At 40.6% G+C, this 25,578-nt stretch overlaps 1 protein-coding gene and 1 pseudogene across 30 annotated transcripts in view; both read right to left on the reverse strand.

Moving 5' to 3' along the window:
- TCF4 (transcription factor 4) overlaps nt 1–25,578 on the reverse strand; it is a 388,575-nt gene that overhangs the window by 50,543 nt on the left and 312,454 nt on the right. For 29 of the 30 annotated variants that reach the window (XM_061400276.1, XM_061400293.1, XM_061400274.1 and 26 more), the window contains 2 exons: nt 13,247–13,352; nt 8,741–8,874 (listed from right to left, as the gene is read on the reverse strand). In XM_061400276.1, the coding sequence (XP_061256260.1) occupies nt 8,741–8,874; nt 13,247–13,352 (240 nt within the window). Of the gene's footprint in view, nt 1–8,740; nt 8,875–13,246; nt 13,353–17,482; nt 17,701–25,578 lie in introns of those variants that run through there. The other variant, XM_061400290.1, reaches the window with a different exon arrangement.
- LOC133237880 (U2 spliceosomal RNA) lies at nt 12,647–12,819 on the reverse strand (annotated as a pseudogene).

The raw sequence follows: 25,578 nt of genomic DNA on the forward strand, positions 1-25,578 counted from the left end.
TTATTCACAAAATGGAGCTATCTTCTTTTTCAAGCTACAGTAGCTTAAAAAGTAAAGCTCACAGGTATTTGACTATATGACAGACATGTAAAGGAAAAATATTTAAGTTGAAATATACTTTTTCCTTGTATGTCATGTATTAGTGGGCTATGCATCTTTAGTATGTCACTACTGGAGATTCTGTTGAAATTAGAGTTTAGATATGATGCTGAAAGTCAGGGGAACTTAAAGCCCAGACATCTAGTCACAAGACGTGGACCCCCTGTATCACAGGATCCCCTATTTATTTGGTGAGGCCCATCTTGGGTTCAACCTCTCCCCTGAGGATCCCTTCCTACTTCCAGCTCCTTCACGATCTCTTCTCCCTGATACATTTACATTCTGCACTGTCCATGCAACACTCAGTTGCTGCTGCTGCTGTTGTTTAGCTGCTCAGTCATGTGGGGGCTCTTTTGCAACACCATGGACTCGTAGCTTAACAGGCTCCTCTGGGATTTCCCATGCAAGGATACTGGAGTGGGTGGCCATTCCCTCCTCCAGGGGATCTTCCTTGAAATGCTGCTTTTCCAGGCTTCCTCTTTCAAGAGCATTTCCACCTAAACTGAAACGCTTTAATCAGAGAACAGACCTCACAGTTCTGCCTCTCACAACTTGTGGCTGAGTGCTGAACACACTCATCCTATGAGCAGCTCAAAGAACAACTGGTTACCAGTTGTTGGTGGTGGTTTAGTCACTAAGTCATGTCTGAATTTTGCGACCCCATGGACTGTAGCCCAACAGGCTTCTCTGTCCATGGGATTTCCCAGGCAAGCATACTGGAGTGGGTTGCCAGTTCCTTCTTCAGGAGGTTTTCCTGACTCAGGGATCAAACCTGGGTCTCCTGCATTGCAGGCGAACTCTCTACCAATTGAGCCACCAGAGACCAGCTAGTGTTTAATAAACAGTGGACTGAAACACTACTTATTTGAGAGGCAACTAAAGAGCCCAGAAGATAGATCTGTATTTTGGACTCAGATCCGCCAGTGACATGGCAGATGCCTTTGAAAATATTACCTCTACACACCCCAAATAGTCCAACCAAAAGGTCCACCTCAGTGAGATAGCTGGGATGATGCCTTTAAACGTTTCCAAGTTCCCAAGAATGCCTTCCAAACTTTTAAATTTCTTGGACCTCTTTGCTTGACCAAAAATTCCTTAGGCCACCTGTTAAACTCATTTTTACTTGGCACTTCCAGAAAACCTCATCTAGTCCATGAAATTTTCTCCAAAGGATAACTGAGTGAGCCCATTACACAGTACAACTGACCTAAAAACTGGATAAGCCATGGAAGACCAAACTTGGAAGAGCTATTTTTGCTCAAAAACTAAAGACTATAATAATGTGGAAAAAATAAACAAACTATGGAAAAAGAGAAATAAAAGGAAAAAAGATTGTTTGATTTCATTTCTACCCAGTCCTAGACCATGCTCAATTTCTGAAGAATAGAGACACTGGATAAATCAGCCCCAAGTTTTCAAAAATCAAAACAGAGGACAAGAATTTTGAAAAATATTTAAATAACTATAATAATGAGAGGATGAGACAGGAAAAATATTATCAAATCAGTAAGAATTTTTAGACCCTTTTAATTTGGTATAAAATGGAGTAACCCTTTGTCAAATGTCAGGATTTGACAAAGGGTTACTCCTAAATTCAGAGACTAAAAAGGAAAGTTCTTCCCCATAGACTTTACTGGGGAAACCAAATAAATTCATGTAAATTCGTTATTTTTAGAGACTCACAGAAAATGAGATGCTGAAATAAGTTAATGAGATTTATAACTAGATTATTTTACAAGGCAAAGGATCTTGACAACTACTGTCACTCAAAGGCATAATAAACACACCACCGAGATCATTAGTGATACGTGACTACTGTCTCTCTTAGAGTATTTAGGGATCAACTGTAAGGGGTCCCCCACTCCAGTACTCTTGCCTGGAAAATCCCATAGACAGAGGAGCTGCAGTCCATGGGGTCGCTAAGAGTCGGACACGACTGAGCGACATCACTTTCACTTTTCACTTTCATGCATTGGAGAAGGAAATGGCAACCCACTCCAGTGTTCTTGCCTGAAGAATCCCAGGGACAGGGAAGCCTGGTAGACTGCCCTCTATGGGGTCACACAGAGTCGGACATGATTGAAGCGACTCAGCAGCAGCAGCGTAAGAGGTCCCATTAGTCTTTCTTACTCTAGCTATTAATAATATCTACCCTGCCGACCACGAAGGCAAAGGAAAAGGGAAGTATGACACAGTGCTACGGTTCTGTGTGTGCTCGGCCATGTCTGACTCTTTTGTGACCCCCATGCCGCCTGGCACCTCTGTCCATGGGATTTCCCAGGCAAGAATACTGGAGTGGGGTAACATTTCCTCCTCCAGGGAATCTTCCCAACACAGGGATCGAACCCACGTCTCTTGCACCTCCTGCACTGGCAGGCAGATTCTTTACCACCAGCGCCATCTGGGAAGCCCCAGGTGTTAAGGTTTTACATGTCCACTATTTGTTTATTTATTTTTACTTGATGCCCAATTATAGTGTATGTGGAGTCTACTGACAGAGTTAAGTGTTGAAAATGTTTCCGTGAGTAATGTTTTTTTATTAAATGATGAGTTGATCATTCAAAGATTAGAAAATATGATCACTGTTAGCACATACTAAGAATAAAGTCAAATTTTGTGCTAGGGTAGCATTTCACAGTCCTGGCACTGTTTTCATGCCACAGCATTCTTTGCCTGGCAGGGATTGGTGTGTGTCGGGGGTGCTTTTCTTATGAATTGTAGTATGTTTCCTGAATCCCTGGCCTCTATACACTGGATTATTCCAGTACCACCTATAGGCGCCCCCTAGCCCCCGGGTTCTAACACCCCAAAATATCTCCAGACATTACCAAATGTTTCTGTGGGGCAAAATCACCCCCTGGTGAGAATCACTAGAGTAAGGGTTTAGGTTACAAACAATAAAAGACAACAGAACTTCCTTCATAGTAAAATTCCAGACTCCCAGGACCATTTCACTCTGTGGTACAGAGACTGTTCCTAACCCATGCCGGACTGCAGGGACTCTATCCTATTTTTAAAAAGAATTCTGCCAAGTCATTCCAAAGCTAAATCTTCTACAACTCCTTCCAAAGCTTAACCACAAACTACACTCTTCTGAGTGATTTTGTACGTGTATCTGTGACATAGTAGTGATTAGCTGCGGGATTGTTGTCAAGGTTGAAACTGTAAAGGGGATTTAAAGAATCAACACCAGTGACTTGACAGTTGGCTACTGTTGTATTTGGATTTTAAGCTTTGTAATTACACATTCTATTATAACATACTATAAAGTGATAAAGGCAATCATGTTTCTAAAATGTTTACCTTCAGCAAGACATACTAATTTGGCCAAATTGTACCCAAAATAATCCAAGGAAAGCTTTCCTCCTTTTTCTCAAACTATTCCTTTGTTCAGTATGAAACTGGGTAAAAGCTACAGATGATAACTTTAAGGAACCACCATTACTTTCAAGCAAAAGGAAACTAACCGCCCAGAGTATACGCCAATGATTCTCAATCAGGATCAGATTTTTAAAAGTCACTTCGGCAAGAGGTTTTCTAATAAATATTGAAATCACAAGGATTACTAGATACCATAGTAGTTTCCCTATCAGTGAGAAAATTCATCAGGGCACGTTACCAGAGACCTAATTTGTTTGTCTTTTTGAAAAATAAACCCCCTCATCTCCAAAATATGCTCGTTGATGGTGTTAAGAATGAAAACTGTTTTGCAATGGATAAATGACATTATACACACAGAACCTGATACAACCTATCAGGTTACTCCTTCAAAACGATCTTTCCTCCTGGTTGATAACATTGTTTAGGTTCAGTAAATTTTTTCTAAAAGGGTATAATTAGTTTCCATTTTAAAAACCACATTTCTGTGCTTTTGAGCACATTTTCAACATGCTTCCCCCATGCAATGAACTTTACTGGGATAAAAATCAAACCACTTAAGTCAAAGTTATAGAGCATGATAGGGAAAGAAATAAATACAGGAGTGAAGAAAAGTAAATGCCTAACGGAAATTCCAACATATTAGTACAACGCCAAAATCTTTTACTTATAAATCAAAACTTGCTTGCAGGACACATATAGTTTTGATCATGAGTTCTTCAGAGAAGTGCAAAATGATTATGGTGAAATAAAAGTATTAACCAAGAAGAAATTCTAGTGTAACAATACGTGCTATTTGAGATTTCACACTAATAACTCTAAGTAAGAGGTGGAAGAAGAAGAAATTTGAAAGTAAATCATCTACTATTTATTGAAAATGGGCTGAAATTTGAGCTAGCTTGTGATTTCCACATTCAAAGTTGGGAGATGATAGAAAAAGGCCAATTCCACCTTCATCTTCTGTCTCTCATTCGAGGATAAGCTCACTGATCTCATCTTGTCTCTGTCACCAGGACTAACCATTAATAAATAGATATTTTCAAGGATATCTGAACTCTTCTGGAACGTTTTCCGTCATCAGAATAGAATATAAGTCATCTTTTCTATATCTCTGGTGACTGAGCAAAACAGAACAAAGACCACAGAAATCAAGAAAGTACTATTCCTATATTGGTACAGAGAAAGAAGCATAAATCTGGGTATTAGGAAAAGAAAAAAGGGCGCATCACAAGAGGAAGAGCAGTAATATAAGCACACACAGATGACACCACCCTAAAGGCAGAAAGTGAAGAGGAACTAAAGAGCCTCTTGAGGACAGTGACAGAGGAGAGTGAAAAGCTGGTTTAAAACTCAACATTCAAAAAATAAAAGCATGGCATCCAGTCCCATCACTTTGTGGTAAATAGACGGAGAAAAATGGTAACAGTGATAGACTATTTTCTTGGCCTCCAATATCACTACAGATGGTGACTGCAGGCATTAAAAGATGCTTGGCTCCTTGGAAGAAAGCTATGACAAACCTAGACGGCCTATTAAAAAGCAGAGACATCACTTTGCTGACAAAGGTCTATATCGTCAAAGCTATGGTTTGTCCAGTAGTCATGCATGGATGTGGAGAAGGCAATGACACCCCACTCCAGTACTCTGGCCTGGAAAATCCCATGGATGGAGGAGCCTGGTGGGCTGCAGTCCATGGGGTCACGATGAGTTGGACACGACTGAGCGACTTCACTTTCACTTTTCACTTTCATGCATTGGAGAAGGAAACGGCAACCCACTCCAGTGTTCTTGCCTGGAGAATCCCAGGGACGGGGAAGCCTGGTGGGCTGCCCTCTATGGGGTCGCACAGAGTCGGACACGACTGAAGCAACTCAGCAGCAGCAGCAGCATGTATGGATGTGAGAGTTGGATGTTAAAAGAAGGTTGAGCAACGAAAAACTAATGCTCTCCAGCTGTGGTATTGGAGAAGACTCTTCAGAGTCTTCAATCCCAAGGAAATCAATTCTGAATATTCACTGAAAGTACTGCTGCTGGACCTGAAGCTTCAATCCTCTGGCCCCCTGATATGAAGAACTGACTCACTGGAAAAGGCCCTGATGGTGGGAAAGACTGAGGGCAGGAGGAGAAGGGGGCGGCAGACGATGAGATGCTTGGATGGCGTCACTAACTCAAGGGACATGAGTTTGGGCAAACACTGGGAGATAGTGAGGGACAGGGAAGCCTGGAGTGCTGCAGCCCATGGGGTCGCAGAGAGTCAGACACAACTGAGCGACTGAACAACAACAATGTAAGTACAACCAGGAAACTCTGGGTTTGCTACAGTCTCTCCCATTTGGAGGATTAGAGGTTCATACATTTTCAAATCTATTTTACTGCACAAGAGACTTGGTCCCATATTGTCTGCCGCCCAATTCTAATGGACAGAGGTTCATGACATTGTATAGGAGGCAGGAATCAAGACCATCCTCAAGAAAAAGAAATGCAAAATGGCAAAATGATTGTCTGAGGAGGCTTACAAATAGCTGTGAAAAGACGAGACACAAAAGGCAAAGGAGAAAAGGAAAGATATACCCATTTGAATGCAGAGTTCCAAAGAACAGCAAGGAAAGATAAGAAAGTCTTCCTCAAAATGACCACTGCAAAGAAATAGAGGAAAACAATAGAATGGGAAAGACTAGAGATCTCTTCAAGAAAACTAGATATACCAAGGGAATATTTCATGCAAAGATGAGCACAATAAAGGACAGAAATGGTATGGACCTAACAGAAGCAGAAGATATTAAGAAGAGGTGGCAAGAATACACAGAAGAACTGTACAAAAAAGATCTTCACGACCCAGATGATCACAATGGTGTGATCACTCACCTAGAGCCAGACATCCTGGAATGTGAAGTCAAGAGGGCCTTAGGAAGCATCACTAACGAACAAAGCTAGTGAAGGTGATGGAATTTGAGCTGAACTATTTCAAACCCTCAAAGACGATGCTGTGAAAGTGCTGCACCCAATATGCCAGCAAATTTGGAAAACTCAGCAGTAACCACAGGACTGGAAAAGGTCAGTTTTCATTCTAGTCCCAAAGAAAGGCAATGCCAAAGACTACTCAAACTACTGCAAATTGTGCTCATCTCACTCACTAGCAAAGTAATGCTCAAAATTCTCCAAGCCAGGCTTCAACAGTATGTGAACCATGAACTTCCAGATGTTCAAGCTGGTTTTAGAAAAGGCAGAGGAACCAGAGATCAAATTGCCAACATCCGGTGGATCACCAAAAAAGCAAGAGAGTTCCAGAAAATCATCTACTTCTGTTTTACTGACTATCCCAAAGCCATTGACTGTGTGGACCACAACAAACTGTGGAAAATTCTGAAAGAGATAGAAATACCAGACCACCTGACCTGCCTCTTGAGAAACCTGTATGCAGGTCAAGAAGCAACAGTTAGAACTGGACACGGAACAACAGACTGGTTCCAAATAGGAAAAGGAGTACGTCAAGGCTGTATATTGTTACCTTGCTTATTTAACTTATATGCAGAGTATATCATGAGAAATGCTGGGCTGGATGAAGCACAAGCTGGAATCAAGATTGCCGGGAGAAATATCAATAACCTCAGATATGCAGATGACACCACCCTTATGGCAGAAAGCAAAGAACTAAAGAGCCTCTTGATGAAAGTTAAAGAGGAGAGTGAAAACATTAACTTAAAACTCAACATTCAGAAAACTAAGATCATGGCATCCGGTCCCATCACTTCATGGCAAATAGATGGGGAAACAGTGGGAACAGTGGCTGACTATTTTTCTGGGCTCCAAAATCACTGCAGATGGTGACTGAAGCTATGAAATTAAAAGATGCTTGCTCCTTGGAAGAGAAGTTATGACCAACCTAGACAACATATGAAAAGCAGAGACATTACTTTGCCAGCAAAGGTCTGTCTAGTCAAGGCTATGATTTTTCCAGTGGTCATGTATGGATGTGAGAGTTGGACTGTAAAGAAAGCTGAGCACCGAAGAATTGATGCTTTTGAACTGTGGTGTTGGAAAAGACTCTTGAGAGTCCCTTGGACTGCAAGGAGATCAAACCAGTCCATCCTAAAGGAAATCAGTCCTGAATATTCACTTGAAGGACTAATGCTGAAGCTGAAACTCCAATACTTTGGCCACCTGATGCAAAGAAGTGGCTCATTGGAAAAGACTGTGACGCTGGGAAAGACTGAAAGCGGAAGGAGAAGGGGACGACAGAGGATGAGATGGCTGGATGGCATCACCGACTCAATGGACATGAGTTTGGGTAAACTCCGGGAGTTGGTGATAGACGGGGAGGCCTGGCGTGCTGCAGTGCATGGGGTCACAAAGAGTTGACACAACTGAGCAAATGAACTGAACTGAAACCTAATGCATGACCTAGTAGTAGGTTTTCCTCCACTTAGTGATAGGCTTAAGTTCTTCAGTAGATTCTGGGATGTGGGAAATTTTGAGACTAGAAAAACCCCTGATGCCCTGTTTTCTCCAGAATAAAGAGACATACTAGGATGGACGTGTGTAGGATGATGGGCAGAATGGAAACTTCAGTAATAAAGAGACCATTCTCTTTAGCTCAGCAGTCTTCAACGGGGTGAAAGTGAAAGAGTACCAAGGAGATGCTGGAGGGTGTGGAAGTAAAAATGAAAGACTGAAAACTGGGAATCTGATCCAAATACAAGCCGTCTGCTTGCTGTAACTGACGAAGTGTACAGGAAACATGAAGGGTCTCCTTTAGGTGTGATACAATAATTCAAAGCTGTCATCGCTACAGAAGCTGGTCAAGGTGAAATGGAAATGCCCTTGGGAGATGTACATTACCTAATTCAAAGTCTACGGACTGTCGCTATGCCCCCTGCAGCATACCCTTCAAAACTACAGATAGTAACCCCTGCCTCAAAAACAAACAAAAAAAACCCCTACAAAACAACAACAAAAGCCAAGGAACCACCACAGCTAAAATGCTGCAACTCAAATACAGTATGTATTTATGTACTTAAGGAAACTGACATGATAAAGAAAGCACAGAACAAAATTCAATCAACAGAACAGTGCACAACACAGAGGGTCTGTTAGGCTTACAAAGGAGATCTGAGTATGTCTCTGATCCCAGAAACAAGACTGTCAGAAGGGTGTGTGCCATTTTATGTCCGTTGACAGAGCCCATGTGTACATGCACGAGAAGACAGGAGGGGATTTAATAAGCTAGCTGTACCATCGCCCTCGCCACGTGCGTCTGCCTTACCAAACGTTCGTGAGGATGCAGGCTGCAGTAGCTGCTAGACTGTGGAATATGAGAAGAATTGCCCAACATCCCTCCGTAGCCAGGCTGATTCATCCCACTGGAGGAGCTCCAAGGGTCACTGCTGTGATGGCCATCTGTAAAGGACAAAGAAAACCGTGACTTTCCCGAGGCACTCAGCCTTGTCTTATAGTCCAGGGCTTCTCCATATCCCCGAAAACAACTGCCTGTGATGTGTGCATCTTTGTGTTGGAGAGCTGATTACAGAAGACCACCTCATTACACTTTCCACGTGGCTCTACATTGCCAAACAAATATAAATATTTAACACAGTTAAAGGGTTCCTAGTAAAAATTCAACTGGAAAAGAACAGAACATATTTCTCCATAGAATTATGTCAAGACAGCAAGGTAGCTAATGCTAAAGAAAACACTTCTCAGATGTAGCCTGACATTTTCCTTCCTATGAAAATCACTGAAAAAATTTAACTGTTCCTGAATTTTGGGGTGAAAATAACACCCTTGAGATAATACACAGATGGCCAGTTTACAAGTTTTGTGAGCATATAAAGAAATAAGTAATAATGAGAAAGAATATCTGACTTCAGAGACTGGGTTTCATTTTTGTGACATACAAAGTAGATGGAATTAAAGTTGGAATTATATCATGGGATGTAATAATTACAGAGAAGGCAATGGCATCCCACTCCAGTACTCTTGCCTGGAAAATCCCATGGATGGAGGAGCCTGGTAGGCTGCAGTCCATGGGGTCGCTAAGAATTGGACACGACTGAGTGACTTCACTTTCACTTTTCACTTACATGCGTTGGAGAAGGAAATGGCAACCCACTCCAGTGTTCTTGCCTGGAGAATCCCAGAGACGGGGGAGCCTGATGGGCTGCCGTCTATGGGGTCGCACAGAGTCGGACACTACTGAAGCGACTTGCAGCAGCAGCATGTAATAATTTAAGGAAGAACAGTCCCAAGTATATAGTTCTGAGTGTTTGTCTCCTTTCTGAATGTTTATATTTTGATATATAGTTATATAGCTAACTTAAGTCTTCAGTAGCAATCGAAAGGGTACACACATATCATAAGGTGGTATCTACATTACAGACAATTTTGAGAGCCTCTGGATAAAACTCCAGAGAAGTTTAAAATAATATGAAAATTATATGAAATATATTTTAATATCAAGCTAATTTTCTATTAACACCATGTTAAAAATATTCCTACAGATTTTTTTCCACTCTCTGGGCCCAGAGGCCTCAGTCACTGTTAAGTTTGCTTTGCTTGGTCTGGGTTTCTTAAATTAAGGGTGCAGAGGATCTATGTTACTGCTGTTTTTTTTTCCTTCAATAGTTTAACAAAAATTATTAAATGCAAGATGTATACAACATAAGAGTTTTAACTAAAAGATGGAGGCTGAAGTTAAAATAAGAGGTCACACAGCAGTGAATTTAAAACATGCTACTGACATGTGTGCATGCTCAGTCATGACTGACTCTCTGCAACCCCATGGACTATAGCCAGGCAAGTTCCTCCGTCCATGGGATTTTCCAGGCAAGAATCAAACCCATGTCTCCTACGTCTCCTGTTTCGGTAGGCAGATTCGTTACCGTCGAGACACCTGGGAAGCCTGTGCTACTGACAGTCTCTGAATCGCTTTCATCTAAACTACATTTTCTTCGAGACCTGAATTCTCAGGGTATTGGAGACTCTCACTGAAGGCAGCCATGTGAAATGGGATTACAACGTACTGTGTCTGTGATCATCATGTAAAAACATACGACTTTTAAAAAGTAGCTATTCATGGACTTCAGATTTAGCTCAGAGATTGTGGAAGTGTAGATGTCATCTTAAATTCAAACATGAAGTCTAAGAAAAACGAACATTTCAGAGAGATGACATGCATGGCAAATAAATTGAGAGTATCTGTCATTGAACAAGAGTCTCCTGAAACATTTTGACAGGATGTACTATATGCAAATACATTTAGGATTTGTTAACTCAGACACTTTACTCAATGCAGACTTACAAAAATACACATTTTACATAAATTATGCTTTTCACAGTAAATTAATATTTATCACATCCCATGATCTTGGCATAATGTGTTTTGAAAGAATAGAATTAGATGTGTGCGAATTAATTGTGCTCATCATAAATGTCAACTCAAAAAAATTTTTTTGTGTGTTTTGAGTATTTATATGCAGAAAAGCAAATTTGTTCCCCGTATTTTGCATGGTCTGACACGGAGAAGAGCCTGTTGTTTTAATCTACCTGATCTCTCCTTACAGTGTGCATGGTTTAACCAAGCGACCTTCCTAAAGGCAGATGGACAAAATCTATCCTTGTGTCCATTTTTCTCCACGAAATTTGGCTTTGGGTGATGAGTCCTTGAGTTGACAGTCTCTGTAAGCACGAGTAATGCTAACACAGTTTCTCTGGTCATAAAAGAGAGGTGTCAATGCCCAAAGTGAAAGTCGCTCTGTCGTGTCCAACTCTATGAGACCCCATGGGGTGTAGCCCGCTAGATCCTCTGTCCAAGGAATTCTCAAGACAAGAATACTGGAGTGGGTTCCCTTCTCCAGGAGATCTTCCCAACCAAGGGATCGAACCCAGGTCTCCCACATTGCAGGCAGATTCTTTACCATCTGAGCCATCAGGGAAGCCCAAGAATACTGCAGTGGGTAGCCTATCCCTTCTCCAGGGGATCTTTCTGACCCAGGAATCTAACCGCGATCTCCTGCACTGCAGGCGGATTCTTTACCATCTGAGCTACCAGGGAAACCCGTTGACGCCCAAGTGACTACTACTTAAAGCTGCAGGTGATACACCTTTGTCATGGCACAGAATACACCCGAATGACGTACCTGATGCTCCCACTGAAAGAAAGGGACACCGAGGACAGGTCACAAAGCTAAAAGACCCCGGTTAATAGGCGCTCCATTACATGTGAAACCAATTCTCTCTATTCCCTCGAAAGTGAAAGTCACTTAGTCGTGTCTGACTCTTTGCGACCCCATGGACTATAAAATCCATGGAATTCTCCAGGCCAGAACACTGGAGTGGGTAGCCTTTCCTTTCTCCAGAGGATCTTCCCAACCCAGGGATCGAACCTAGGTCTCCCACAGTGCAGGCTGATTCTTTGCCAGCTAAGCCACAAGGGAAACCCAAGAATACTGGAGTGGGTAGACTATCCCCTCTCCAACGATCTTCCCGACCCAGGAATCGAACCGAGGTCTCCTTCACTGCAGGCAGATTCTTTACCAGCTGAGCTATGAGGGAAAGCCAGAGACCCGTTCAATTCAACTTTACAGATTTTCCATGGAATTTCATATGTGAACTAACAACCTAAAAGAGCTAAGACTCTACAGGGAAAGGAAACAAATTCCTTTGAAGCAGAATGATTTTGAATGTGTCCGCTCTAATCTAAGGGAGATGCCAAGCCATGTCCCTAGGCTCTCCTTCCCGTGACATGGTCCTTCCTGGAAGAGCAAGGAGGAGGAAATCCCACGGCACTCTGCCAAGGCAAAATGAGTTCAAGTTTGTGTACAGGGATTCCTGGTGAATTCTGTATCTGAATTTCATAGCATTAACACTGGTAACAAGATTATCACATTTTGACCACAAGTGTCCAGGGTACACAAGTGTCCAGCTAAAGCTGCATCCTGTGGATAGTCTCCTCTCATAAGGAGATGTCATTTAAACCCTCTCAGTCTTCCTACGCAGCAGAAAGAGAAGTCCTACTGGAAGTGAGCCTATAAGCCCAGGTAGCAAACATCCATGTGTGCTGAATGAAATACACTGGACAATTAAGTGGATTAAATATACTTCATCTACCACAAAGCTGTAATTTTCAGTATTTGTCTGGGAAAAGAGCTGGGTCTTGGCCCCTCAGTCAGTCAGTTGTTGGAATAGAGCTTTTGCTGTGTAATGAAATAACACTCCTGACTTTCAACAGGTCACTTCATCTTCAATGGGACACTTGTTCTTCCCTACGAATTAAGAAACGGCCAACGTTTTTACTGATAAGAACAGACACTACACTTGATCTTAGTCAAAAGGCCGAGAAGTGATTGTAAGTGGTCAAATTTTTGTATAGAGGTATGTATAAGGACAATTTGCTCTCCACATGTCTAAATCCATGATGCTCCAAATACATGTTGAATCAAAGCACTTCTGAACATATGTGTACGTGTTCTTCTCAGGAAGAGGTGATGTAGAAATGCTATTAGTCACAGTGGACATTCTCCCAGGAAGCATCCTTCTAAGTAACCAAACCAGTCTAATCTTAACTCATGATGGTGCAAGAGGTTTTCATTTACAAAACACCTCTCAGTGAAGTTTCTACGTTTAATGAATTCAAGTCCTAAAATAGAGCGTGACCTCCCATGTTCTCTGTTGGCCTCCTACTGCATTTCTTGAGTATTAGAACAGCACTCTTTTGTCCCATATATGACATAAAAGACCTCTGGATATCCCCTTGGAAGAGGCAGTGTCTTACCTTGCATGAAGAAGGAGCTAGGGAAAGTGCTGGCTGCTGGTTTCGAGGAAGGGTAGCCTGGCGAGTCCCTATTGTAGTCGGCAGTGCTGGCTGATGGAGCATAAACCTGGGGAACGAGAGCCCATTTAGTTTTGCCTGCTGCCTGCACCAAAGAATCTCAAGGTCTATGACTTTGCAAGAAGCAGGCACAAAAGGCACAATTTCTACCACATCCATCCAAAATCTGATCAAACTCTAGAAACACTACCCCATTCCCCATACAGAAAAACAGAACAAAACAAAATGTTGAGTAGGTTTGTGCAAATGGAAAATCAGGTGTGATATTTTCCAGTTATAGGCAAGAATACTGAGAACGACATCTGGTTGTTGTGTGTGCTCGGTTGGGTCTGACTTCTTTGCAGCCCCATGGACTGTCACCCTCCAGGCCCCACTTTCAATGGAATTTTCCACGCAAGAATATTGAAGTGAGTTGCCATTTCCTCCTCCAGGGGATCTTCCCGACTCGGGGATCGAACACATGTCTCTTACATCTCCTGCATTAGCAACTGGATTCTTTACCACTGAACCACCTGGGTTGTAGATATATAATACCCATAGGGTTGTTGTAGGAACCTAAGCATTCTTTTTTTTTTTAAACATAAATGGCCCAGAGCATGTAAAAGGTAAAAAAAAGACGTGCTTCCAACTTGTCCTATTTAGTCTACCTTTCAATTAAAATTTAAAGACAGAGACAGAGAGACAAAAAGACAGATAAAATAAATGCACTCTCCAGACCACAGAAAGTGACAAACGTATCTTAGAATATTAAATTCCCAAAGTGTTAGCTTTTTGTAGAGATGCAAGAAAAAGGCTATTAAAAGCCCAGATCTACACAGACCACCAAAAATCAGTGTGCACACAGGAAGGGGGTGGGAGACCCTCATTTACAGCTCTTTCATCTTTGTATGTTCAATAAACTAAAAAACTGCCAAAATCTTAATTTACTTACATTCGCTTACTAATACTCATGGGATTTGGGGAACCAGCTCTTTATAAAAATAGCATGTGTATTTTCTTGTTTATGTTTGCTTTAAAGTAGACAGCACAGTAGAAAGGCATAAATTCATGAGGTATAGTTTAACTTTAATTGGTTTTCTCCCTTGCCTTTTCTGCTAAATATGATTTTTTTTTTTAATCCCTATTTTCTTTTGCTCCAAAAGTTCCTCTCTCCAGATGGTCAGAGAGACTAAAACACTGTCATCCTCTTGATGAAAATGGATACCTTCCTGCCTCCATTTTGAAGCAGGCAGCGGCTCACAAAATTGGCAGTGAGCCTACAGTGATATTCACAGGTCACAGTAAAAGAAAGGGAAATTCACCAATAAAAAGGCAACTGCAGGGTTACCAAAAAAATAACTCCCCCCCCCTTTTTTTCCACAGCGCACATGGAATAAACACCCTAAGAAAAATTCTATAATTGCTCTCAGAACACCATGAATCACAAACTAAGCATTTAATACATGGTTTAGGATTTCACAAAGGATAGGGCCACAGCGACAGATGTGGGAAAACACGCACACACATGCATACATCACATAAATGCTACATGTGCCCCACAGTGCCCTTGAAATTGAGAGATCTTGGAGACAGAACAAAACAAAAATAAACCATAAAAACCTGGTCCACTTTAAAAAAAAAAAAAAAAAGGAAAGAAACAAGGATTCTTCTTCCTAAGTCAGGGAGGAATCTGAGTCCTCTATTTTTCCTCTTATTTTAAAATTTTAGTCATATCTTAAATGTATAAACAGCTACCTGCTTCTCTAACAGGGCTTATAGTAAGGACAATTTTTTTTTCAAGTATCTGTAAAGGGACAAAGAATAAAACATAAGCCAGAAATCCCAAAGCAAATCAGTACCCTAAGTTTATCAAGCAAAACCCAGTATTTTTTTGAGGCTTATACAACTGACAAACAGTTTGGAAAATACTACTAAAGGTATTTAGAAGTCTTGAGATTAGCTAAAAAGATGAAAACAAAAATTACCTTCGAGGGAAAGGGGAAATAGATGATCTCATTCTAATGGCAGAATGAGTAGAATACACCCCACTATACCTACAGTCTAGGAGCCTGACAGCCCCTTGGCTAGTAAGTATTAATATGAACTAAGTATACTATGTGTTACTTCCAATTTCAGAAACCAATATTTTACTATAAAGTTGAAAATAAACTCTCCCATTATTAAATCACCTTATTTTAAAAAAATAATCTCAACAAATTCTTTTAGGATAATATATAATTTTAATTACATAGTCTACTACCTCATCCTTAAACATGTACTATAATTATTGCATAAACATCATTGATGGCATCTAACAAAATCTGCCTTTTGGATAGAATTATTTGATATCTCTTTTGGGAGACAAAGACAAATCTTCAGTAATTTTATAAGGAGGCTACTTTGACTATGAATTATGATCAAGTGTGAAGATCTGAGAATAAGATCACTTATCCCAAGTTCAGAAATGCTGCCTGCATGAAAAAGAATATGTATGGGGTTAAAAAGCTTTTAGGACATGTTACACTATACAATTTCTATTTTTCTGGTGCTGTGGCCAAATTAAGATTTTTTAGATAAGATGAACGTCTTTGTTAAAAAGAAATCAAACACTATTAATAGTCTTTTTTTTTTTAAAGGCAATTTCTGCATATTTTATAAATTTTCTTTATATTATAATTGATCAAGTACAATGTTATTCCCTTTTAATTTATATACTTCATCTTTCTCATCAAAAGTTATTTTAAAGATAAGTGCTCTATATATTTGTTTGTAAAAATAAACATAACATAGAACTGTTATACTTAAAAAAAAAAAGTATTTATGTATCTATTTGGCTGCAAAGGGTCTTAGTTGTGGCACATGGGACCTTTGGTTGTGGCATGTGGGATCTAGTTCCCTCACCAAGAATCAAACCCCGGTCCCCTGCCTTGGGTTTGCGGGAATCTTAGCCGCTGGACCACCAGGAAGTCTCTTATTATACTTTTTAAAAGTAGAAGGAATCAACCCCCCTCACATTTTAATCATAAGAAAATTCAACAATGGAATGGTCAAAGCCCTGCTCATCAATTGTCCTTTATTGTCTACTATTCAATGGCTGCCTTCTTTAAAAGTGGTGGTGGAGGTATAAGATGCTATTTATGAAAACAGAGTGATGATAAGTGATTCCGCTTATCTTCAATGTTTTAATTTTTAATAACCTGGATCATCAGTAAGCTGCTTCATTATTTTACTTCAGTCAACTAATTTCTCAGCCTCTTAAAAGACTTGAAAGTATAGGCTGCAAGAATGTATTTAACATAGACACTAAATTCAGTAAGAAAAGCTCACATCCACTCAACTTTAATTATTATTATTATAGGTAAATAGAATGACGACTTACACATTTGTTAGAGAAAATAGCTAACAGAATGATAACAAACATCCCAGATCTCTTCAAATGACTAACGCCAGAAAATCAGTCCGATGGAAAATGAAATACAAATCCCAAACTCTCGTTCAATGTGTTGAAGAAACTCTGCCAAGGAAACATGCAGAGAGTCTAAAGAGAAGCAAAAACCTACACTCAGTTTTCTTCTGACAAGGTATCTTAGATCAAGGTGACTTTTGGCATTCCAGTTCCTCCCACAAGAGTAACGAAAGAAGTGTGAAATTCTGTTGCAAAATTGGAAATGGGCAAACTTGGCTCAAGTTCAGAGACTACAGCAGTTTGAGTGAGCTATCTGCCGAATAAAGGCTTAATGGGAAACTAATAGCCAAGTGTAGTTCATATTCCAAGTCAGCACCGTTATCTTTTTTCTCTTATAATTTGATTTTAAAACAAAATCACAAATGCAGAAATTCTGAGCTTAACAAAACCCCGTAAACAGCATAAACTCTGAAAAAATAAAAAAATCTATAAGTTCTCATTTTACAGATTTAACTTGTGTTGTAATTTGAGATATACTTGATATATCTAGTCTATTAACCATTCCAACCAATGTTCTGATTATCTTTTGTGCTATCATCAAAGAAACAATATGATATTCTTTTAAATAGAACCTCTGCCTACTAGAAAAGAAGAAAAGCAAGCAAACACACAAACCAACAAACAAAATGAAAGGAGTAGAACGCATATTCTACCTTTTTCCTTTGAGGTGCTCATTTTTATGTCTTGGCATGTCAGTTTCACTTATGGAAATTTTAAAAGATAACAATGATTACCATTTGTTCAGGGCGTTTTGTGGAATGGCTTTTGTGCTGGGAGCTCCATACACATTATTTCTGATCTTCATAATAATCATATAAGATGGGCATTATCAACAGCGTCATTTCTATTTTATATGACTAAAGAATGGTAGACAGGTCAAGTGTCCTGGCCCAGGCAGGCCTGGGTCACATAACTGCCCATTCCATCATTTGTGAGCCAGGCAACCTTGGAACTGTTTACTGTACTCTCTCGTCTTTAGATTCCTACCCATAAAAAGGGAATAACAGTGCCTGCTATGCCAGATTCTTGAGAGAATTAAATGGCATCACGTATATAAAAGCAACTAAAATACCTGGTACCTAAAAAACATGCAAAAAAAATCAGATTAATAGCATTAATGTGCTGTTATTTTTTAAAAATTATCTGGACAAAAGTGACTCAGAAAAGTTAAGCCACTTTTCCATGTTAAAAAATTACCAAGTGGTAAAGATTCAAACTAATCATTAAAGTCTACATTCTTTTCATTAAAAAACAATTTGTTGATCTTAAGAGGCAAAAAAGAAAAGATATGGTTAGCTATCAGAACAAGGCAATACTTTGGCAATGATTTATAGAAATAATTCTTGTGGGGTTTCATAACTGCCTTTTAAGAGAAGAAAACTTGATAGGGCATGTTGAGAGTGAAACCAATATGCGTCAGTTACTTTCTTCCCGAAGTGGGAAGCTGAACTCCGGAGGGCATAAAGAGAAGTGGTTATAGATCATGTATCATGAGGTGTATAACTGAGTGGGGTTGAGTGACAGCCACTAGGTTGCAGAGTAGACCTGGGCCTCTCTGTGACCAGCCAGTACCATCTGAATAATTTCCAAAGAGAACCAGGTGAGAATAACTGAAACATTGTAACTGAGACTTTTTAGATCCTTAAGAGGGTTACTATGTGCTCCATGATGGAGTAGAAAACAGCAAAGCACAATTATGCCCCAGATGCCCAAGTGCTAGGGAGGCTGACTTAGCAGCTCAGACCTTAGGAGGTTTCACAAATATCCTAAACTGTGACAGTTAGACACTGGAACGCCAAGAGTCGGTGGTACGCCACTGACGCTCACACACCTGGGCATGTACACTGATGGTGACCAGCATCTAATGGGGAAAGTGCCTGTAAGGGATCAGCTTACTGCTCAGGAAACTGACTGCAACGGACCTCAACTCTTACAATACTGTTGGAAGGACACAGGTCACTGTAAGTGGAAAGAACAGCTCAGGGCAGTGGTACCTCGACATGCATAAGAACTGAAATGGACACTGTAATCGTTCTATAGCACAAAGTTAAAGGTATATTGCTGGCTAATCCATAAAGCAACCGGAAGATGTACTTAGAAGAGATGGTCTCCAGACAGCAGAAAAAACCCTTTTGGCAGAGTGGTAGAAATTACTCTGGAATCAGACCAACAAGGCTCAAATTCCAGCTCTCATAAGTAGTTGTGAGGACAAAACAAAGCACGTTCTCTCTCAGAGGCTCCGTTTCCTCATTTGTCAATTTCTTCACTATCAAATGTCAAATGGGGCTATTTTGCCGTGCGGATTAGAGAGTACGTATGTCAAGCATAACTCCTTATCTCTTGTAGGAGCACAATAAATGGTATTTATATCCAAAAAATATAAACAAGAGTTTAGAGTAATTTTTAAAATGTCCAGAATGGTGCTGTCCAATACAGTATCCATGAGTCCTATGTGGTTATTTGAATTAAGCTTAATTAAAATTAAATAAAATGAAATATTCAGTCCCACAGTTACACTAGCCACATTTCAAGTACTCAATAGCAAACTGTGGCCACCGGTGACCATACTGGACATCACAATGTGGAACTTTCTCACTATGGCAAAAAGTTGTATTAGGAGCACTGATTTAGGGTAATGGCTGTCCCCAAGGAGACCTACTGAGCCCCATATGAAACTCTGTTAGAGCAGCCATCACAATAATGCAGCTTACATAAGACTTGCTGTTGCCTTTCAGCTTCCAAAGCAAGAACTCTTCTGGTGGACGAGAGGGAGAGGCAGACTACACGTATCCTAGCACCTAGCGAACCACCAGTGTTTAATAAATGTTGATTTTTATTGGATGGCAGAACATTCAGATGTCCATTTTACTTACTATTTTTAGAGTCCCTTGTACTATTACATACTTCTTAACGCCCTTTTTGTAACCACCTGCCCACATTCCTGCAAGCAGGACTGTAAAGTAGAACCCCAGGGAAGAACAGCTCCTGTGATCCCCAGATCTCTGGATGTGTAGGAAATAACAGTAAGAAAATCTTACCTGGCAATTTTCTCCTTGGCCCCTAGTTAGTCTTTGGCAAAGGAACTATAATTAGGCACAGTGTGATCACTTTGAGACAATAAACGGTGAACAGATTTTTAACTTTTTCTGATCATGAGTTTTCACATTACATCTTGGTAACTGGATTCCTGATTCCACTCTTTTTATTACCCTTTCTTTCATAATGTTTTATATCAATTTTTTTTATAGATGTTCCTTTCTCTTTTCAGGAAATTTCTCCAATTAGTGTTCTCTCTTCTGCCTCTTGGCATCACATTTTTAAAGTTGAAATCAGTTCAACCGCATTTTATAAATGGGGGAAAGGCAGATGTAAAAGGATCTACCCGAGAGCCCTGAACAGAGCTCAGGACTCCTGAATTCTCATTTTATCCTCTTGGCACTCTCCTTCCTAAAGTCTTTTTTAATTTTTTAACTTAAATATTCAAATGGGTAGCAAAATGGCATAAAAGGCTAGTAAGTAGATGAAAGTAACAGAGTTGAGTAAGTTATCATGAGGTTTAACAGTAGTGAATCATGCTCAAGAGCATGAAAAAGAAGGTAATAAACAACCCAATGGTGCAAAGAAAAGCAAAAGCCAACTACAGAAATAAAAATTATTTATCTTACATATTCTCAGTATATACTAACAAGTCAAGCAATATTTACTAGTGGAAAAAGATCCTACTTTATTTTCAAGTGATGGTTAAAGGCCCATTTGATTATCACATACAGGAAATATGTTTGGAAATAACACATAAATGTTGCAGTATATTGACAAATAGATGGATTTATATCTATTGACAAATAGATTGTAGATGAAAAAATTTCAGAGATGTAATCTGTTGAAATTGTGAAGCTTTTATTTCCATCTCAATTATCTGAAGCTTTTACAGGAATTAAATAGTTCTGAAGTGCCCTTGGAGAAGGCAATGGCACCCCACTCCAGTACTCTTGCCTGGAAAATCCCATGGTTGGAGGAGCCTGGAAGGCTGCAGTCCATGGGGTCGCTAAGAGTCGGATATGACCGAGCTACTTCACTTTCACTTTTCACTTTTATGCATTGGAGAAGGAAATGGCAACTCACTCCAGTGTTCTTGCCTGGAGAATCCCAGGGACGGTGGAGCCTGGTGGGCTGCCGTCTATGGGGTCCCACAGAGTCGGACACGACTGAAGTGACTTAGCAGAAGTGCCCTAAAGTAACTCTCAGTAAGAAAGAAAAGTTTTACTCCTCAAACTACAGTGATACTCTGAAAAAAAATCCCCAATTATCTAAACGTGTAAAATGTCCCCTTCATGTATATGGTATTCCTATTTCATTTCCTTAACAAGGAATAATCTGTATTCACTCCACCACAGTGCATCACAAAAACGAGAAAAAGAACATGTATATGAACCCCCTAAAAGAAATTCCTGGAATATGTAATATATTTAGAACACAAGTCATTTTGGCATACATCCATATGCTCTATCACAAATACCACGTCTAACTTTTTTTTACCCTTCTGAATATCAGCTGAGTTTTGGTTATCTGTTCATGAGTATATTAAGTCTGAAGCTAAATTCTACAAATGAATTACCGCCAAGAGTTTTATCCTTTTCAGCCACCAAATATCTTTTCTCTGTGTTAAGTAGTAAGACTGTAAGAATTTTAATTCCCTTCTCTATCAAATTGTGTAACCCCAAGAAATCAAAAGAAAGCAACAACAAGGAGAAGCAGAGATATGAGTGATTTACAAGGGATCAGAAGCAGAGAAGCATGCAGGGATGGACAGACTGTAGCCCATCCACTTTCGACCAGCACACCCAGCCTGCAGCAGGCTCAACAACGGCAGTGAAACAGTGAGCTGGACCCATTAAGTGTGCAAAGCACCCCAAGAGCTGCAAAACCCCCTGACATTGCTTATGGCCAGAAGCTTTACCTTGTTCTTTCCTTTCTTCAAATAAAAAGGCAATACATTTTAAAATAAAGGTAGTTGCAGTCCGTTTTTCAAATCTCTAAATTTCAATCTACTAAACAAGTCTCTGTAGCTTAAAAAGGAAGGAAAAAACTGTGCTTCAACTAAAAATAAGGATAAACTAAGACAGAATCACTGATAATTATATAGCAATATTATTGTGATTTAATCTACATAGTGTCCTGTTATTTTTACCAGCATTTTGCAAGTATCAGTGTTGTCATTGCAAACTTGAGGCAGAAAAACAGTGAAGATAGGTATGATTAGGCTCACTCTGTTATATCACAGACGTTTCATACATATGATATTGAAATACAGATATAGAACATTTGAGGTTTTAAGCTGTCTTCATGTATTATCATGCATTCTCAGTGGCATATGCAGGGAGTTAAACATTTAAAAAAAAGAAACAATTTATTATGGTATTACAACTTAACACTCTGTGTGTGTGTTGTCACTCAGCTGTGTCCAACTCTTTGCGACCCCACAGACTAGAGCCCACCAAGCTCCTCTGTCCATGGAATTTTCCAGGCAAGAATACTGGAGTATGTTGCTGCTATTTCCTACTCCAGGAGACCCTCTCACCCAGGGATCAACCCATGTCTCTTGTGTCTCCCGCACTGGCAGGCAGATTCTTCACCACTAGTGCCACCTGGGAAGCCCGTAACACTCAACAGAGCTGGAGAAGACCTGGTCTCAAGGCCTGCCAGTCCCAAGCTCTTGTGACTGTTGGCATGACAAAATGATGACAGTGATTAAAAAAAAAAAATAGAAGGGTGAGATGGGGTGGGAGGTAGGAGGGAGGGGACATATGGATACCTATGGCTGATTCATGCTGTTGAATGGCAGAAACCATCACAACATTAAAAAGCAATTATCCTCCAATTAAAAAGAACTCCCCTCCCCCCAAAATAGCTAACACTTTACTTAGGGTATGCCAGACATTATTCCAGCAAAACTGTACATAAACTCAATTTTGTCTCGACACTAACCCTATTGTTTTATTATCATCCCGATTTTACACAGAGCAATCTGGAAGCAGAGACATATTAAATAACTTGTCCAAGTCACACAGCTAGTTAAGTGGAAAATGGAGATTCAAAATCATGTCATCTTGTTTAGGCATCTGAGCTTTAACAAGATCTCTCAGTCACTAAGGGGCTTCTCTCCAGGGTCTTCATAGACTCCTACCAAAACCCAGATTTATAGAACTCTGGGTCTCCTTTACATACTCCCAGGCCACTGGGCAGACGAGGGGCTCAGAAGGCTGTTTGGCCAAAGGACGAAAGGTGACCGCAGACAGTGGAGCACAAAGACAGTTCTTGGGTACTGGACCAAGAAGGAGGACTTTTAATCTGTCTTCCAGATCTGAAGCTGAGTAGGACCCACTACTTCTGTTTATCAGGGCTAAAAACAGAGAGAGGCCAGTGACCTGCTGGGAGTGACACTGGCGTTCAGTGGTGACTTAATACCAACAGTAAACTGATTAAAAAAAATCACCACTAGTACTTAAAAGCATTCACATGAAGCATGACTACAGTCCCATCGATGTGCACCAGCCTCTGGCTCCAAGTGTTTCTTTTTATTTTTACACCTGCATTGCTCTTGGCACTGATGGAGCAGACACTGTATGTTTGCTATTACTTTCAACGTGGTGTATCACAGGAATGCCCACTGCCAGCATTCCGAGTACCTGAGCCCTCGCCGAGAAGGTCTTAAACTGATTAAGTTACACCTGGCTGAAGATCTCTTGAAATACTTAATTGCATAAAATTTGGTCCAGGTGAAACCTGACTTCGTCTGGTTACACTCCTTACGTTCCATACTCACAGGGGAACCCGCTTCCTCACCAGACTCAGGATCGACACAGACAAAAGACTGGATATTAAGCCCGTCACAACTCTTTAAAATGTTCTGAACACCTAAGCTGTTTTCAAGTATTTATTGACTGTCCATTAGTAATTAAAGGTTATGTCAACAAGAATGATTTATTATTTCTGTCAATTATTATTATTTGTGAAAGTGAATGAAAGTCACTCAGTTGTGTCCCACTCTTTGCGACCCCATGGACTGTACAGTCCATGGAATTCTCTAGGCCAGAATGCTGGAGTGGGTAGCCTTTCCCTTCTCCAGGGGATTTTCCCAACCCAGGGATCAAACCCAGGTCTTCCACATTGCAGGTGGATCCTTTAGCAGCTGAGCCATGAGGGAAGCCCCAAAATACTGGAGTGGATAGCCTATTCTTTCTGCAGCGGATCCTCCCGACCCAGGAATTGAACCGGGGTCTCCTGCATTGCAGGTGGATTCTTTGCCAACTGACCTATGAGGGAAGCCCATTATTATTATAGATTATTATTTGTAGTAATCCACAAATCATAGCAGATGATTTCAATCATAAGCAGATTGAGCTAATTTATTTTATCTCACTTTCTACAGCTGTCACATCAAATTCATGACTATCAATTTTTTCTAATGGATCAGCTCCCATCGCAATATTATTTTTTCCTCTTTTGCTACCAGCTATTTGCTTTTTATTTTTTAAGATGACAACTACAGGGTCATGTGTGCCCTAGTGGCTCAGATGGTAAAGAGTCTGCCTGCAATGCAGGAGACCTGGGTTTGATCCCTGGGTCAGGAAGCTCCCCTGGAGAAGGGAATGGCACCCCACTCCAGTATACTTGCCTGGAAAATCCCATGGACAGAGGAGCCTGGTGGGCTACAGTCCATGGGGTCACAAGAGTCGGACATGACCAAGCGACTGACACCAACACAGAGTCGTGAGGAAGTGTTGCAACATCAAAATAGTGTTGGTTACATCTGCCAATAAATAGCTTTGTGACCTCTGAGGACACGATTTCATCAACTGAATGAGGATGGCGTGTTTTCACGATGAAAACACATTATACAATTCCACAATAAAGAGGAAAATTAATTTTAGGGTTTATTCCAAAGTTGATTATTGCTGTTTCTTCCACACTGAAGGCAAGGAAGGCCTGCTGGGGACAGTCCATCACAGAAACAGTGAAGTTTAAAAAGCACTAGGAGAGTGACGCCAGTCAGAAAGACAAATACTGTACATTAATGCATGCGTATGCAATCTAGAAAGATGGTACTGCTGAACGTATCTGCAGGCGGCAGTGGAGATGCAGACACAGAGCAGACTTACGGACACAGGAGGGGGAGGAGCGGGCGGGACAAATCGAGAGAGTAGCCTGGAGACATGTGCGTTACCAATGTAAAACAGATAGCAAGTGGTGGGACACAGGGCGCTCAACCCAGTGCTCTGTGACAACCTAGGGGACAGGATGGGATGGGAGGGGCTTCAGGAAGGAGGGGACACATGTATGTCAGCCTGTGGTCGATTCGTGCTGGTGCATGGCAGAGGCCTACACAACACCACAGAGCAATTATTCTCCAGGTAAAAAAAGGATTATGAAAACAATGTGCGGGGATGTGTGGGTGTGTGTGTGGAACCAGGCACAGAATAGGCCCCAGTAGTTACTAAATGCCCACATGAATGAATGAATGCATCACATACAAGATACAAGTCAAATTAAATAACATCATAACGCAGAGAAAGATAAACATTCATTGATTCTGCCAAAATAGATTTTAGTACATCTCACTTCTCGGTGTGTTTTAGAGCTGAGCTGACTTCTGAAAATGGAGGCAGTCACCCATAATAATCGATATTTAAGGGTTCTAAGAGATCCATTTCCCGTCCTTCTCCCTTTGAACCTAAGGCCATTGGTTGATGCCTGAAGCCGAGAGCTCACATCCTTCAATGGATGTTAATAGGTGTGTTTTTAAAAAAGGAATCTAGGCTCAAATAATTCT

The sequence above is a fragment of the Bos javanicus genome, chromosome 24 (genome assembly GCF_032452875.1).
Source record: "Bos javanicus breed banteng chromosome 24, ARS-OSU_banteng_1.0, whole genome shotgun sequence".
Classification (NCBI taxonomy): domain Eukaryota; kingdom Metazoa; phylum Chordata; class Mammalia; order Artiodactyla; family Bovidae; genus Bos; species Bos javanicus.